The sequence below is a fragment of the Mustela erminea genome, chromosome 18 (assembly GCF_009829155.1).
Source record: "Mustela erminea isolate mMusErm1 chromosome 18, mMusErm1.Pri, whole genome shotgun sequence".
Classification (NCBI taxonomy): domain Eukaryota; kingdom Metazoa; phylum Chordata; class Mammalia; order Carnivora; family Mustelidae; genus Mustela; species Mustela erminea.
The window spans coordinates 59815952-59831435 of NC_045631.1; the positions used below are offsets into that span (position 1 = coordinate 59815952).

The window sequence follows — 15484 nt, forward strand, 5'->3', positions numbered from 1 at the left end:
GAAAGTGGCAAATTTGAGGAGAACATATTTACAACCAGCATGATTAAGGGTTATTTAAATATTCTTGGGAATCCTGGGGCATCCGGCTGGCTCAGTCAGTGGAATGTGCAACTCTTGATCTCAGGGTTGTGAGTTTGAGCCCTATGTTGGGTGTACAGATTACTTAAATATATGAAATAAAAGTGGGGGCCTGGGTGGCTCAGTAGGTTAAGTGTCTGACTCTTGATCTCAGCTTAGTTCTTGATCTCAGGGTCCTGAGTTCAGGCCCCACACTATGCTCCAAACCAGGCATACAGCCTACTTAAAAAAATAACGTGAAATAAAATATCCTTAGGAATCAATAAGAATGTCTCCGTGGGGCACCTGGGTGGCTCAGTCAGTTAAGTATCTGCCTTTGCCTCATGTCATGATCCTGAAGTTCTAGGGTGGCAGGGGTGGGAGCTTGCGGGGAGGGTCTGAGGGAAAGGGAGAGAGTTCTGAGCAGGCTCACCCCTGAGTGCGGAGCCCAACACAGGGTTTGATCTCATAACCCTGAGATCACGAGCTGAGCCAGAATTAGGAGTCAGATGCTTAATCGGCTGAGCCACCCAGGAGCCCCAGAAGGTCTCCTAATTTTAAAAAATTGATGAAAGTTATATAAACCAGGAATTAACAGAATAATTATGCAGAGATCTAGAAACATTAGAAATACTGGCCAGCCTCACTGGTAAGTCAATAGAACGTGAGTGGCTTTTAGATAGTGCTTTTGCTTGCCCAAGTGGCGGGACTGGTTTGTGACAAGGCCAGATGCTCTTCTGTTGCTGACAGGGCTGAGAACAAGCATGTGCTTCCGGAAAAGCCTGGAGGATGGATCGGGAACTGTAAACTCTGAACTGGTGTTTTTGTCCCACAAGCGTTACCAGATGAAGACGTACATTTTATCCATAGGAATGTTCTTTCCAGCTTTGTTCTTTTCTTTAAAAAAAAAATAAATAAAGATTTTATTTATTTATTTGACAGAGAAAGAGACAGCAAGATAGGGAGCACATGCAGGGGGACTAGGAGAGGGAGAAGCAGGCTTCCCGCTGAGCAGGGAGCCCGAAGCAGGACTCGATCCCAGGACTTTGGGATCATGACCTGAGCTGAAGGCAGACACTTAACAACTGAGCCCATCCTTCTTAAAGTGAAAAAAATAGAAACAATTTAATTGTCCATCATAAACGGTCAGGCAAATTCACTTACGCCCATCTCATTGTTTATTGTAATTGGCACACATCAACAACGGTCTTCTTCCAGTGTGTTTAATGACAGAAATGTGCATAATGTGATATTAAGTGGGGGGAAATCAGAAATGCACCATGGTTGTGATTTGAAGACAAAACGGGAGCAGGATTTGGATATAAATTGCCCAGAAGAGGTGACACCAAAAAGTGCCCAGGGACAATAACTGTGTGTGGTTTTTAAAGTTCTCTTTTGTCATTTCTGAGCAGTTCAAATTTTCCACTGTGAAAATACTTCTTTTCTTTGCGTTTGACAAATGTACACTAAAAGCTTGTTTCTCATCCCAGGTTTTGCAGATGGCACTGGGGTCCTGCGTCAATCAAGAGCAAGCAGAGCGGCCAGAGGCCGAGGTCTCCTTACCATGGGTGCACCTCATTTACCAGCGCTTCAGGGGCCGGCTGCAGAACTTGTCCAGGATCTTGACTATCTTCCCCCAGATTCTACAAGTGCTATTTTACAACACAACTGAAGGCACATGGAATGTCAGATTGGACGGACATGAGCTGGTATGGCCCCTCGTGGGGACAGTTTGTGCTCAGAGTCAGGGCTTGGCCTTTCTGGACCAGGTGGGTTGTGTTCTGGGGCCGCCCGGGAGCTGTGTTCTGCGCGGTGTGCCCAGGCAAGGTAGAGATGTGAGGAACACATCTGCCTCCTGCCTCCTAGGTCCCAGGACGAGAAAAGTTGAGGCTCCAAGCCTAGAACAGGAGAACACACTGGGGTCACGGCCTGGACCTCTGGACTTAGCACTTAGAGCAGTGACAAGGGGTGGCGGTGCTCCTGCGTCAGGGGCTTGTTCTCTGTTCCCCCAGACTCTGGATGCACTGGCAGCAGTGGCCTGCACAGAGCTGCTGACGAGGGATGTCCTGCAGCCCAGTCCCCAGGCGTGGCTGCAGATGGTGAAGAATCTGTCCGTGCCACTGGACCTCCTCGGCTCTGACGGGTACCTGCGGAGCTGCGGGAGGCTGGCCACAGGCGTCATCAGGGAGGTCAGGTGAGACCAGCAGCCCGGCCCCCACCCAGTCCTTCCCCATGTGCTCGCCTGCAACCGGCTGGGACCTGGGCACGTGGGGTTCTCTTGCCACAAAAAGGGGTCCTCTCGTCACTTCCACCACATCACGTCTGCTGAGCCTTCTTCCATGCCAGGCATCAGGCTGATGCTGGAGACGCAGAGAGGGAGAACACATCCAGGGAGCTCTGGGGGTGCAGGCAGGACAGAAAGGGGAGCAGATGCTTGAGGCTTCACTGGAGAAATGCTGGCAGAAGGGAGCAGTGGGAAGGGGCCCCAGACAGGACAACGGGGCCCAGCAGGCAGAGGAGAGGGGCAAGCAGTTAGGCTAGGCTTCCCAGCAGGGTAGGTCCTGTGCTGGCCTTCCAGAGAGAGGCAGTGCTCACACGGCACAGACTGTGGATAGGATGTGGCCCCCTGTGGCCCCTCTACTCTGCGAATCTGTGGGAGGGCGTGGGGCACATGGAGGTGGCTGGGGGTCGGGAGCATGCAGCAAAGGGCTCCTCTCTGAGTCTCCCATCTGCGCTCACCCCACCCCTTTCTGGGATCGCCCCCCCCCCCGGGCATCTCAGATACTGTTGTCCAAGCCCAGGGAGTGACAGCCGTCTCTTACAGAACCCACTGGAACCGCATTTACCCCGTGGCTCTTTTCGTGGAACATGTGCTGCTGGGGGTCGAGAGCCAGATTCCTGAGCTGCAGGCACTGGTGACTGACTATGTCTTCCTGCTGAACAAGGTGAGTGCTCGGGCCGGGTCCGCTCAGCTGGCAGCACACACATGCCTCCTTCCAGGATGCAGGACCCCAAGACATCATCGGACATTCATCCACAAGGTGGTACATTCGCTTCCGGCTGAGGGTCGTACCTGGAAGTGCAGAGGAGGGTGATTTCATCACTCTGACCACGATGTCTGTCGTGTGCTCATGTCTGCCTCTTGTGGGCGCCAGTCCGGTTCCCCAGCAGGAGTGGAAGGGACTCAGGCTGAGACAGGAAAGATGCTCTGGAAGCTGGGACGGCCGAGGGGTGGCGCTGCCCCGGCCTCCAGTGGCCTGAGTCCTGCCCAGCCCAGCAGTCTGGCCCCCTTCGCGAGGCCGGGTTTTCAGCCTGGCCACTGGGCTCTGGGCTTCCAAGCAGTGGGTGAACGGAGGGAACGGGAAACCCTGGGGCTTCTGCCACCTGACACCCTTCATAGAGTTAGCGACTCCAGTTCAGTGCCCCGTGCCCATGCGCTCAGCACCGATGGCCGTTCAGCCAGCGATGGCCTCTGCCTCAGCTACCCCCAGAGCCTTGCGTAAATGCGTCTAACAGTTGTAGCTGTCCAGGCTCTCACGTCTAGGGGCACGCTCCACGGAGGCTGACATGGACACCAGGAGCCAGTCTCCTCCTCGGTGACCAGAGTATCAGTGGCAGAACAAAATGAAAGCCTGTTTCTCATATGGTCCTGTGAGCGTGAGCAGTCCGGGGTGGTGGCAAGCCCCCGTCAGGTGCCCCCGCCCCTCTGACTTGTCCCCTTGTCATCTGAGAAGGCTTTTCTTGCTGTCGTGTACTACAGGACATGACACACGGCCCTTTTTGAGAGCACAGGTGAGAGTAAGTTCACACCACGGTGGGTCATAGCTCACCGTCCTGAACGCAGTCATAGCCTCGCCTGGCTGCAGAGCGGTGGTCGGGGACACCTCGGGCCGTGTAGTCATAGGATCAGGTAGACCTAGAGGTTCTTTTGATAGAAAAGTGGAGAAAGAACTCTAGAAAAAGCTGGCGCTCTGCAACCCGGGGTCCAACTTAGCCTATTTGACCAACTTGGCCAAAGACAGTTTCCATGGCCCAGTTGAGACCTTTCTCTTGTGGAAAGAAATGCAGCCCAGCCACGAAGCTCAGATCAAAGCTCAGGGAGAGCCCTTCCCGTCTCAGCTCTGCGCAGAGGCCACAGGCACAGGAGGGTCTGCCTACAGCCTGATTGCCCCAGAGTTATGCCCGGAGGAAAGGGCAAGAGCCTCACTCTGCCAAGTGTCTAGGCCTTGACCGGCAGCAGGGCACCCAGTTCGATTTGCTTACCTCCCTTCCTTCCTCCTTCTTTCCAAAAAAAAGAAGAAAAAAAAAAAATTGGGCACCTAGGTGGCTCGGTCGTTAAGCGTCTGCCTTAGGCTCAGGTCATGATCCCAGGGTCCTGGGTTCTAGCCCTGCACTGGGCTCCCTGCCCAGCAAGAGGCCTGATTATCCTTCTCCACTCCTCCTGCTTGTGTTCCCTCTCTTACTGTGTCTCTCTCTATCAAATACATAAAACCTTTAAAAAACAAAAAAAAGACAAGGACTCATGATACCCTTCTTCCCACACAGAGGCCAGCTGTGGCCTCTCTCCGGTCCCTGCCCAGTCCCTGGCCACAGGCCCCAGGGCTTGCTCCAACCTTCCAGCCAGTGCTGTGTGGCTCCTGATGGCCAGGTGACCGGTGAGCCAATAGAGAAGTTGTCAGGTCCCCGCACACCAGTATGCACACACGCGCGCAGGCTTTTGCAGACTAGGTATGTGGGGAGGTGTATAGGGCAATGACGTCACCCCAGGACTTACTGGGTTTCTGGATTATTTCTTCCCAGTCAGATCCGGGTGTGAATGATCAGAGCCAGAGGTCTTCTCTCACACATTTTCACACCTGAAGACTCTCATTTTTATGGCCTCATGCTCTCCTTGTCCCCTCCGAAGCCAGCCTTGAGGCCGTTCACAACAAGAGGCCAGAGGGGGAAGCATTGCCTGCAAGGCTGGCTCCCATCATCCAGCTAGGAAGGAAGTGTTAACCGGGCAAGGCCTGGGGTCCCAACTCATCTTCCGCTGGGGCCGTCTTTGAGAGCCACTGCTTGGTTAGCCTGTGCCAGCAGCCAGCAGGGCCTCCCACAGGACTTTGGCAAAAGCTGCAGAAAGATGGGTGTTCTGTTTCTGATCAAAAGGATGGGTGAATGCATGGATAGATGGATGGACAGATGGACAGTTGTAGGTAGGGAGATAGATTCTCTTGCCCTGTGACCTGCCTATCACGGAGTCACAGGGGACAGTCTTACCAGATGTTGTGTGCTGATCTTAAAGCCATTGGCTTCCTAGTCTGAAACATCCGGTCCTTACCAACAACCATCCAACCACTAGACTGCTGCTCTTTGTTCACTGTGGTAAGATACACGTCACATGAAATGTATCTTTTTGAGCATCTTTAGGTGCATGGATTAGTGACATCAAGCATATTCACACTGTGGTCACACTGTCTGCTGTCTCCAGAACTCGCTTGTCTTGTGAGACTGAAGCTCTGTCCCCATGAAACACTGATTCCCCTCCCTCCTCCCAGCCCTGGTGCCCACCATCCCACTGTCTGCCTCGTTGATCTGATGACTCTAGGGACCTCACACAGGTGGAATCCCCCAGTGCTTGTCTTTTTGTGAGTGGCTGGCTTCACAGTGGCCTCCAGGTCCATCCATGTGGCAGGCGTCAGGATGTCCTTCCTGTCTAAGCCTGAGTAATGTCCGCCGTGCGTGCGGACCATGTTCCGTTCATCCGTCCATCCACCAGTAGACGTTCAGGGAGTCTCTACCTTTTGGCAACAGGGAGTAACGTGTGCGAGTATCTGAGCCCAGGCTTTCGACTCTTTCGGAGATCTACATGGAAGTGGAATTGCTGGTCATACGGAGAGTCTGTGTTCACTTTTTGGGGAACCGCAGAATGGTTTTCCCCAGTGGCCGCAGCATTGCACTCCTGCCGGCCGCGCACCAGGTCTCCAGTGTCTCCACATCCTCGCCAGCACTTGCTGTGTTTCCGTGGTTTGGTGTGTGATGGCCGTCCTAGTGGGTGGGAAGTGGCATCTTATAGTGGCTTTGATTTGCTTCTCCCTGGTAACTGATGACCTCGAGCATGTTCCTATGTGCTTGTGGCCCATTTGTGCATCGTCTTTGGAGAGAAGTCTGTTTAAATCCTTTGGTCCCTTGTGAATTAGGATATTGCTGAACAAATCAAATTTAGCGGGGTATTAAAAACATATTTAAGGGAACCTGGGTGGCTCAGCCAGTTGGGTGTCTGCCTTTGGCTTGGATTGTGGTGCCAGAGTCCGGGGATTGAGCCCTGCATTGGGCTCCCTGCTCAGGGAGGAGTCTGCTTCTCCCTCTGCCGCTCCCCCGGCTCATGCTTTCTCTTTCTCTCGCTCACTCTCCGATAAGTAAATAAAATATTTTTTAAAAAACCACATTATCATTTCAAAGTGAAATTAATCCTGGGAATTCAAAGAGAGCTCAAACATCATAAAATCATAAATGTTATCAGCTATGTAGCAAATTAAAAGTGAAACCTTAAATGCCCATTTCAGAAGGTACAGAAAAAGAATTTAATACAATCTTGGGGTGCCTGGGTGGCTCAGTGAGTTAAAGTCTCTGCCTTCGGCTCGGGTCATGATCCCAGGCTCCTGGGATCGAGCCCCACGTCGGGCTCTCTGCTCCTCGGCGAGCCTGCTTCCTCCTCTCTCTCTGCCTCTCTGCCTACTTGTGATTTCTCTCTCTCTGTCAAATAAATAATAAAAAAAATCTAAAAAAAAAAAAAAAAAAAGGAATTTAATACAATCTGTAATTTGGAAAAAAAGTTACTTCTGGCAGACCGGGACGAGAAAGGGAGTCTCTTTATGGCAATAATGCCCAAGGGCATGTAAAATATAAAGCGATCTATTGCAAACATCATGCCTGAGCCCCAAATTCCAGAAGCGCATGCAGCACACTCATTGTATTGTGTCACTGGAGATGTATGTTTCCTAGAATCTGTTGCTTCCCCTTCTAAATACGTGTCTTAAAGACACTTCCCACTGGTGTACTCAGGCAGACACATGGAAGGATACTGGGCGCAGAACTAGAATTGCAGAACAAAAGGAACATTCTAGACGCCCATTAACCAGAAAACAGGTAACTGGCGTATCCGCCAGTGTGCACCGTACAGCAGCTAACCTGAGTCATCTGGGCCTTCGGACAGCGTGACCTCACTGATGTGAAGGCTGGGAACGTTCAGAGCGGTACCACGGTCTTTATGCACGTGTGCAAATGTAGTGGACGTGGGAATTCAGGAAGGCGGTCCTCTGTGGGAAGGCGAGGAGGGCCGTGTTTTCAGAACGGACATAAGAAGTTACAGCTATGTCTGGGATGTTTTGTTTCTTTAAAAAATAACCTAAAACAAATATTCCAAAAATGACAAGATTTCTTAAAGCTAGGTCGTGGTTACACAGACTGTCATTATATTATCATTTAAAGTTTGAAATGTCTCGGAACGCCTGGGTGGCTCTGTCAGTAAAGCGTCTGTCTTCGGCTTAGGTCATAATCTCTGGGTCCCGAGATCAAGCCCTGCTTCGGGCTCCCTGCTTGGCAGGGAGCCTGCTTCTCCCTCTCCTTCTGCCTCTCCCCTTGCACTTTCCCTCTGTCTCTGTCTCAAATAATTAAGAATTTTTAAAAAGACATTAAATAAATTGAATTTTTAATGATCTCCTAGTGAGAGAAGTGTGAACCTGAGAAAGAGAGAGGAAGAAGGCAGACTCGGAAGTGGCAAATCCCATCTTCCCCCCAAATGCAGCATAATGAGAACGGGCATTCCAAGCCAAAGAAACTGCTAGAAACAGAAAGGCCTTGCCCCACAGGCTGACCTGATGGTCCCACAGCCCAGCAGCCGGGGGGTACCTGAGGTGTGCCCTGGGTTGCCCAGGGAAAGTGGTCTTGCCTGGCTAACCTTTGCCCTTACTCATGGCTCGTCATCCTCCTGGTCATTGCCCCTCTCTCCGTCAGTATCTGCAGGATGACTCCGACATCAAGACATACGGGCCTTTTGTCGCAGTGATGCGTACTCTACGCGAGTGCAAGGACCAGGCCAGCAAGACCCTCGCCAGGTGAGACACTTGGTTGGAGATCACTGTGGTGGGGAGCGCTGCGTGAGTGAGGTCTGGAGCTGCCTGTGGCCAGCTTCTCTGCTTCAGAGCTGGTGCCTCTCCATGGATTCTAGGGTTGAGATCCAGCCGTGCCCCGTCTGCCTGGGGGACACCCAGGATCCAGTCTGCCTGCCCTGTGACCATGTGTTTTGCTTGAGCTGCGTCAAGTCCTGTCTCACCCTAGGGCAGATGAGATGCCCCCATTGTTTAACAGACTTGCCAGAAGACTACTCTCTAGCTGTGTCCCAGGAGCACAGGTAAATCACCCTTTCTCTTCTATGTCTTCCCTTTTTTGGCAAGTATATAAATTTCAGAAACATAAACTTATTAACCTACTTATTAATATAAACTCTATTGGGGCGCCTGGGTGGCTCTGTGGGATAAACCCTCTGCCTTCGGTTCAGGTCATGATCCCAGGGTCCTGGGATTGAGCCCCGCATTGGACTCTCTGCTCAGCAGGGAGCCTGCTTCCTCCTCTCTCTGCCTGCCTCTCTGCCTACTTGTGATCTCTGTCTGTCAAATAAATAAATAAAATCTTTTAAAATATATATATAAACTGTATTAACCTTAACGAACCTGACTTTGGGGCACTATCCAAGAGAGGCTGCCACCTTCATAGACCCCTAGTGTCTCAAAATTATTTCCTCCACAAGACACCCCCAAGCACAGAATTGGGAGACAACACAATTAGAGGAGATAAAGCAGAAAGTCCTCAATGAGGTAAAAGCATCACAGGATACCCAGGGAGTTTAGGACACAGCCAGTTTGGCTCCAGAGACCTGAGAGCAAAGCTAGCTCCTGTCTGGCCGCATTCTTCATAGCAGGCGTGGAAGCGAGTGGAGACTCTGTGGGCTCAGCGGCCTTCGGCTCCGCTGCAGCAGTGGCTCCCTGCCTCCTTAAAGGGGAGCACAAGGCCAGCACGGTGCGCGGGATCTTTGCAGACTTCAGGATGAAAGGGTATCACTGGCTTGTCCCGAGGGCCAAAGTGTTCCTGGAAACAGACGAGTCTGCGCACAGTCAGACGGCTGTGCGCCCGCCTCCATCAGTGTAAGGGGACGGTTGCATGTTTTTACTGAACAACACAGACGGCCGTGTAAGTCCCGAAGCGCCGCGCGTGCAGGAGCGCGCTCGGCAAGCCCATTCACTGTGTGTTCCAACCATCCCCAAGGGAGGCCGTCCGGAAACACGCCTATGTCCGGCAGCTGTGCAACAGTTTCTTCCTGGACCTGGTCTCCACTGTGTGCTTCAGAGACAACTCTCCACCACAGAAGGAGGTGATCGACGCTCTGCTCAGTTTACTCTTCGTACAAAAGAAGCTCCTAAGAGACACTTCCCAAAGTAAGTCACTTGCTTCATGTAGACCTGAAAATCCACTTCCTCGTCTCGCTTCTTTATGGCTGATGGGAACACGAGCCTCCCCTCTCCCTCTGGTTTCAGGACACCGCGAGCACACCAAATCTCTGTCTCCGTTCGACGACGTTGTGGACAAGACCCCGGTCATCCGCTCGGTAGTCCTGAAACTGCTGCTGAAGTACAGGTGAGCGCAGCTCGCCTGGGCTTTGCTTCTAGAAAGCCTTGCCTCCTGCTTCCCTCCTATTGGCTGCTGCTTTTCTGCCAAGCATCCTTGGCTGAACTGTTAGGTAGTACACGGTCTCAGGTAGTGTTTCCGGGAGGGACTGCCTGATTCTTTTTCTGTACTGGTTCTGCACTTCCCCCGTGAGCACGTGAGTTCATCATCCCCACAAGTGCCTTATTAGCAAGGACGAAGCAGATTTCAGAGAGGGGAGCGAGGTAGTGTGACGTGTGCAGGACTGTGGGCAGGAACCGGCAGTTCTGAGCCTCCTCACACAGCTGCCTAGTCCTGTGACCCCTCGTCCTTGTGGTCCTGCATGCCACTGGCATCTCGTTTCAGTGTTTCAGTTTCTCTGATCCTGTGAATGGACAGAGAAGTCCCTGTGGTGCCAGTGCTCAGCCGTCTTATAAAATTATGCTCTTCTAGAACATTCTTAGGGAGTGGATCTGTGTTCAGAAGCTTCTTTCCGAGGACACTGTGTACCCTTGGCCTGTGCTCTGACTTGACAGCATTCTTTGAGTTGACGACAAAATCAAGATGCTCCAAGAAACGCTCCGAAAGGGGCGCCTGGGTGGCTCAGTTGGTTGAGATCTGCCTTCAACTTGGGTCACGATCTCCAGATCGTGGGATCCAGGCCCGCATTGGGCTCCCTGCTCAGGAAGCCTGCTTCTCCCTCTGCCTCCTGCTCCCTTTGCTTGTGCTCACTCTCTCTCTCTCTGTCAAATGAATACATAAAATCTTTAAAAATAAATAAGTAATTAAACATTTTCAGTAAGACGTTGTTAGGAACTGGTTGTACGTATTTACGTGGTTATGTGTATATTTATATAGGGAGATGGAGATGGATAGGCAGGTAGGTAGAGAGATTCTGTCTCTCTCTCTTTCTCCTTGGTACGATGAGACCACCAGGTACCCTATTTTTCTTTCCGTAGCTTCCAAGAAGTAAAAGATTATATCCAGGCTTACTTGTTGCTGTTGGAGGAGAAGGCCCTGCTCGCTGAAGATAAAACTGAGCTGTACATCCTGTTCAGCAGCTGTCTGGAGGTGAGCACGCCGCACCTGCCCAGCATGACGCCCCCAAATACCCTGTACCATGTGGTTGACTCCGTGGGAAAGGGTCTCTGGAAATTGGCAGGAGATGATTTTCATCAGGGAAAGGAACAGACGTGCTGTGGCGCACACACACGAGGGCTCCGCAGCCTGGTTTCTGCGCCTCGCGGCTGTGGGTCCTGCCACGCTTGGGCCTGGGCCAGAGAACAGAACTCGCCCCCCGACTTAACCGTGCTCATCTCCAGCTGGCGAGCCTATGATGGCTTTTCATTTTTATTCTAGCTTGTTACTTCTCAAAACTTTACCAGGTGTGTGAGAAAATTCGATCACAGGACATGTTTTTTTCCATGCCTTTTCTCTATGCCTTCTTCTTGCCCCGTCCCATAAAAAAGTGTATTCTCTTGCCATGATTCAATAGTTACCCTCAAACTTACGGTATATCTATCTTGTTCTCCACCGGCTCAGTGTGGAGATTTGGGAAGGTTGGGGGTGTGCCTGCTAAAAGGAACATCCTTTTTTCCCTGGTTCTTTGTCCCCTAGGATTCTCTGTACGAGAAGGCCAGCGGTCTGTCTGCCAGCGAGGAGCCTGCACACCTGCGGGAGGAAGGGGTCTTCCTGCAGACCTGCTTGTGGCGGCACAGCCTGGAGCCAGCCAGCGAGGCGTCCGTGGAGTACCTACAGGAGACGGCCAGGGTCCGCCTGTGTCTCGACAGAGCATCCGACATCCTCAGCGAGCTTCAGGAGGGCTCAGGCAGGTCTCCTTCGGCACCTGTCTTTACCCTAGGCTTAGAGACCCCACAATTTAGACATTCGGGGCGTTCTCAGGGTGACCCTGGTCTGTACCATGTCCCATTTCTCCGCGACTAGTTTGCTCGCTGTGAGCTCCTGGTGACGGGGGCACGTGCCTTTGGTCTGACTCCGTGTCTCGGGTGGGTGGGCCACGGGTCTGCTCAGCCAGCGTCGCTCACCTCTCGCTTGGGCTCCGCAGAGCTGGCCGGGGAGAAGCTGCGCTTCCTGCAGCAGGTAGAGCGCTTCTGCAGGCAAGGGAGGAACGACTGGCACCGCGTGTACCTGGTGAGGAAGCTCGCCAGCCAGCGAGGGATGGAGTGGGTGCAGCGCCTCTGCGGACAGGGTCAGCCGGCGCGATGGGTGCTCCCCCCGGAGGCCGTGGTGCAGCAGGTGAGGACACCTGACCTCGCCCCCCGCCCCTGGCACCATGGCTGCACTGGCCCCTTGTTTCTCCACTGTGGCACCCCGAGCTGGCCGCTGGGCATGGGGGACAGTTTCTGCGTGCGCTTCTGGCCTGTCACCTGCGGGCAGAAATGCGTTTTTAAGGCTTCACTTCCATCTAGTTTGACGTGGGGAAAGCCCAAGAATGATTCGGTGGCTTTTGCTTTCGGCAAATTAAAAGCAACTCAGGTTGAAGCATCTGGGGGGCTCAGTTGGTTGGACATCTGCCCTTCAGCTCAGGTCAGGATGCTGGGGTCCTGGGACGGAGCCCTACATTCGGCTCCCTGGTCAGCAGGGAGTCTGCTTCTCCCTCTGCCTCTGCCTCTGCCCCCTGCTCCTGTGATCTTTCTCTTTCTCTGACAAATAAAATCTTCTGAAAAAGAAAGAAAAAAAGGAATTCAGCTTGCAGAAATCCTTTCTCTCTTCAGCAGACAGGAGGCACGAGAATGAGGATAATAGAACTGGAGCAGTTTAGGCTTAGGGGCCCCTCTCTAGTCCTTTCCTGGGGTTACAACAATTGCACTAAAATCCTGACTTTCTTTCTCCCTCCTGGCGGGAGCTGACCGTCCACATACTTGTGGTCTGTCACTTGTGTCTGGTCTCTGCTCTCAGTGGAGACAGGACGCAGCGACAGGATCGCCCCTGCCTCCTCCCCCAGTTTCTCACCTGCTCACCCCTTCCCTGGGCAAGGGGGAGGCGCCTCCCAACATAGTAGGGGACTGTCATGCCCAGGGCTGGGCCTCTGACACTTACCCAGTCCTTTACCTTTCCAGATGGTTCTTTGCTTGTGCTGCCCTTGTCCCTTCCCTGTGATTAACCTGTGTGTTCCTGGGCTTTGCAGGAGGATCATGCAAGCCAGGTGGATCCGTACCTCGTGCACGGTGACGAGTATAAGGCTCTTCGGGACGCGGTGGGCAGAGCTGTGCTCGAGTGCAAGCCCTTGGCTGCTGTGGCTGGTCCGATGGTACGAAGCCCCCAAGTGTCCTTCCGTCCCAAACACTGCCCTTATGTCAAATGGCCCAGCGGAAGAGGCACCCCCGGGCGGCGTGCCATGTTGTCCATCCTGTGTCCACAGCCTCAGCGTGCCTGGCTGAGACAGAAGGAGGTCAGCGACGGAATTAGGGGACAGATTTGCTCCATTGTGCTGACCTGCCAGGCCACAGCCGTCAGCAGCTCCCTCCTGAGTTCTCATGGGTGTTACTTCCTTTTGAGACCCAGCTGGAGCCTCCCTCCCTTCAGGGTCACCCTGAGGGCAGACCCGCCAGCAGCTGAGAGATTCCTTCCTTTGCACATTCAGGATTCCCAGCCGCCCGGATGGGGGTGTTGATTTTCATAAAGGGCAGGGTTTTTAGTATCTAATCTTCAGGCAGTTCTGGTCTTGCTACCTCTTTGAGTCCCTATTTACTCTGGCACTGCCAGGAAGTGAGAACGTAAATAAATAGCCTCTTTCTGCTCAGAAGTTTCAAGGAATGGTGAAGTGGTCTGAAAAGTAGATGGTGATATCTGTTACTTGTGTCCTAAGTGATCTGATCAATGGGCACTGCGTTTCACGGCAGAATGTTTATGAGCCTCGCAGTCTGAGGTGCAGGGTGGCAGGCGTCCGGGTCTTGGGAAGGGCTCCCTGCCCTCCGCCTGGTCGAAGGGCTGAAGCAGCGGGACTCCGGCCCTGAGGCAGACGTGTGCGACGGCTGTAAGCCTCACTGGGGTCCCCACTTCTCGTTCAGGTCTGCGGGAACCCCAGCCCGCGGCAGGCGGCCCACTTCCTGCTGGCGCTCTACAGAGAGGTCACCACTCTGTACCGATTACGCAACGCAAACCTCCACCCTAAGCCAGAGGTGAGTGTCCCCGTTCAGGCTGGTGCCCACAGGCTCCGTATCTGGAGGCACTTTTCTAAAGAGGAGTAAGAGCCACAAACACCTTTTGCCCATAATTTTTCTTTTTATCTAGGGTAGAGGTTCTCAATTTTTTCTTTTTCAAGATTTACTTATTTTAGAGGGTGGGGGAGGGGCAGAGGGCGACTCTGAAGCCAATTCTGCGCTGAGCCGGGAGCCCAGTATAGGACTCGATCTCATGACCCTGAGACCATGACCTGAGCCCAAATCCAGAGTCCACCGTCCAGCCAGCTGAGCCCCCAGTGCCCCTCGACTAGCTTCTGTGGAGGAACAGCTTGCTGTGTCACCCAGAACTTTCAGAATTACGATGAAAAACAAAGTCAAGAACGTGAGAAGCTGTCGGAGCTAGGCCTGGAGTGTGTGCGGCTGCGCTGGCAGGGGAAGTGCTCTGGTCTGGGCAGTCGTCCCCGCCGCCCCCAGCCACCTTCCCTCCACATCTGATACGTAGTCACATGTATGCCTGAATTGAAAGCAACTGTTTGTCTTCGTATCACATTCTTCTTTGATACATTTTTCAATGCCAAAACGTTTTTCCCATCAGCATTGTGAGGCTCTACACAAGTTCATCGAGGAAAGCAATGTCCTGTCTTCTCCAAACATGAGACATTTTGCGACATCCCTCGTCACCAACACGCTGCCCCTGCTGAGGGCGGGTGATGGGGACGGCAGCCTCGAGGGCCCAGTGGCAGAACTGGTTATTCACACTGGAGTCGTCCTCCTGTGTGGACACAGCCACCTCTTAGAGCCCCTGCAGAATCTGGCCTTTTCCCCGGCGGACATGGTGGTAAGACCAGGTTGTGGTTTCTCCTGTGGCTGTCCCTGGTGGCCTGTGTGTCTCATGGCTCCTCTCTCTGCCCCTGTCCCTCCTGACGCCTGAGTCCGTGGTGACGGGGAGAGCCCTCGTTCTGCTTTCCCCTCGGAGAACTTGCTGGTGGAGAAGAGGGAGAGTCCAAAGTCCACCTTGTCGCCTCGGGGCACTGGCAGCCTGCCCAGTCTCTCACCTTCCTGAGGCTTTCTCTGCTTTCTTGCCTTTTCAGAGTGCTTATCTTCCAACGATGCCCGAAGACTTGCTGACTCAAGCTCGGACCTGGATGGGTCTGGAAGGACTCCGCTGGTATGGTACGTGTCAGGTTCTGACACAGGATCACTGTCCTCGGTGCTTTGAGCTGGGGTCTCTGTGGTTTGTGTCTCAAGGTCCCAGACTCCTGCCCTGGCCCACTGTCAGGGCTTTGGCAGCACAGGACGCCCTGCTGAGTGCAGAGGGCATGCGGTCAGGGCCTTCCCAAGTCCAATCCCGGGGGAGGGTCTGCCTGTGAGTCCAGCCAGCAGCTCAGGCAGGGGTCGGCTCGGCTGTTTGTGACCCAAAGATAATTGTTTTTGAAATAATAGAATTAGGAATCCAAGTAATGTAACCCATACTTTACGTAAACTTTGCTGTTGTCTGAGAAACAATCTTTTTCTGTTTTTTAATAGACAAAGCAAGGCCTTTCCTGGTTCTCTCTGTCTTTTTTTTAAGTTAGTTTATTTATTTAGTAATCTCTACACCT

General features: G+C 52.9%; 1 protein-coding gene across 10 annotated transcripts in view; it reads left to right on the plus strand.

The window, feature by feature from the left end:
• Window positions 1–15484, plus strand: part of RNF213 (ring finger protein 213) — a 108271-nt gene that overhangs the window by 73714 nt on the left and 19073 nt on the right. For all 10 annotated transcript variants that reach the window (XM_032321986.1, XM_032321989.1, XM_032321984.1 and 7 more), the window contains 14 exons: window positions 1548–1766; window positions 2070–2251; window positions 2882–3002; window positions 8053–8153; window positions 8267–8449; window positions 9361–9530; window positions 9630–9729; window positions 10698–10809; window positions 11356–11566; window positions 11804–11994; window positions 12887–13009; window positions 13770–13880; window positions 14479–14721; window positions 14975–15056. In XM_032321986.1, coding sequence (XP_032177877.1) covers window positions 1548–1766; window positions 2070–2251; window positions 2882–3002; window positions 8053–8153; window positions 8267–8449; window positions 9361–9530; window positions 9630–9729; window positions 10698–10809; window positions 11356–11566; window positions 11804–11994; window positions 12887–13009; window positions 13770–13880; window positions 14479–14721; window positions 14975–15056 — 2149 coding nt within the window. The remainder of the gene's footprint in view (window positions 1–1547; window positions 1767–2069; window positions 2252–2881; window positions 3003–8052; window positions 8154–8266; window positions 8450–9360; window positions 9531–9629; window positions 9730–10697; window positions 10810–11355; window positions 11567–11803; window positions 11995–12886; window positions 13010–13769; window positions 13881–14478; window positions 14722–14974; window positions 15057–15484) is intronic.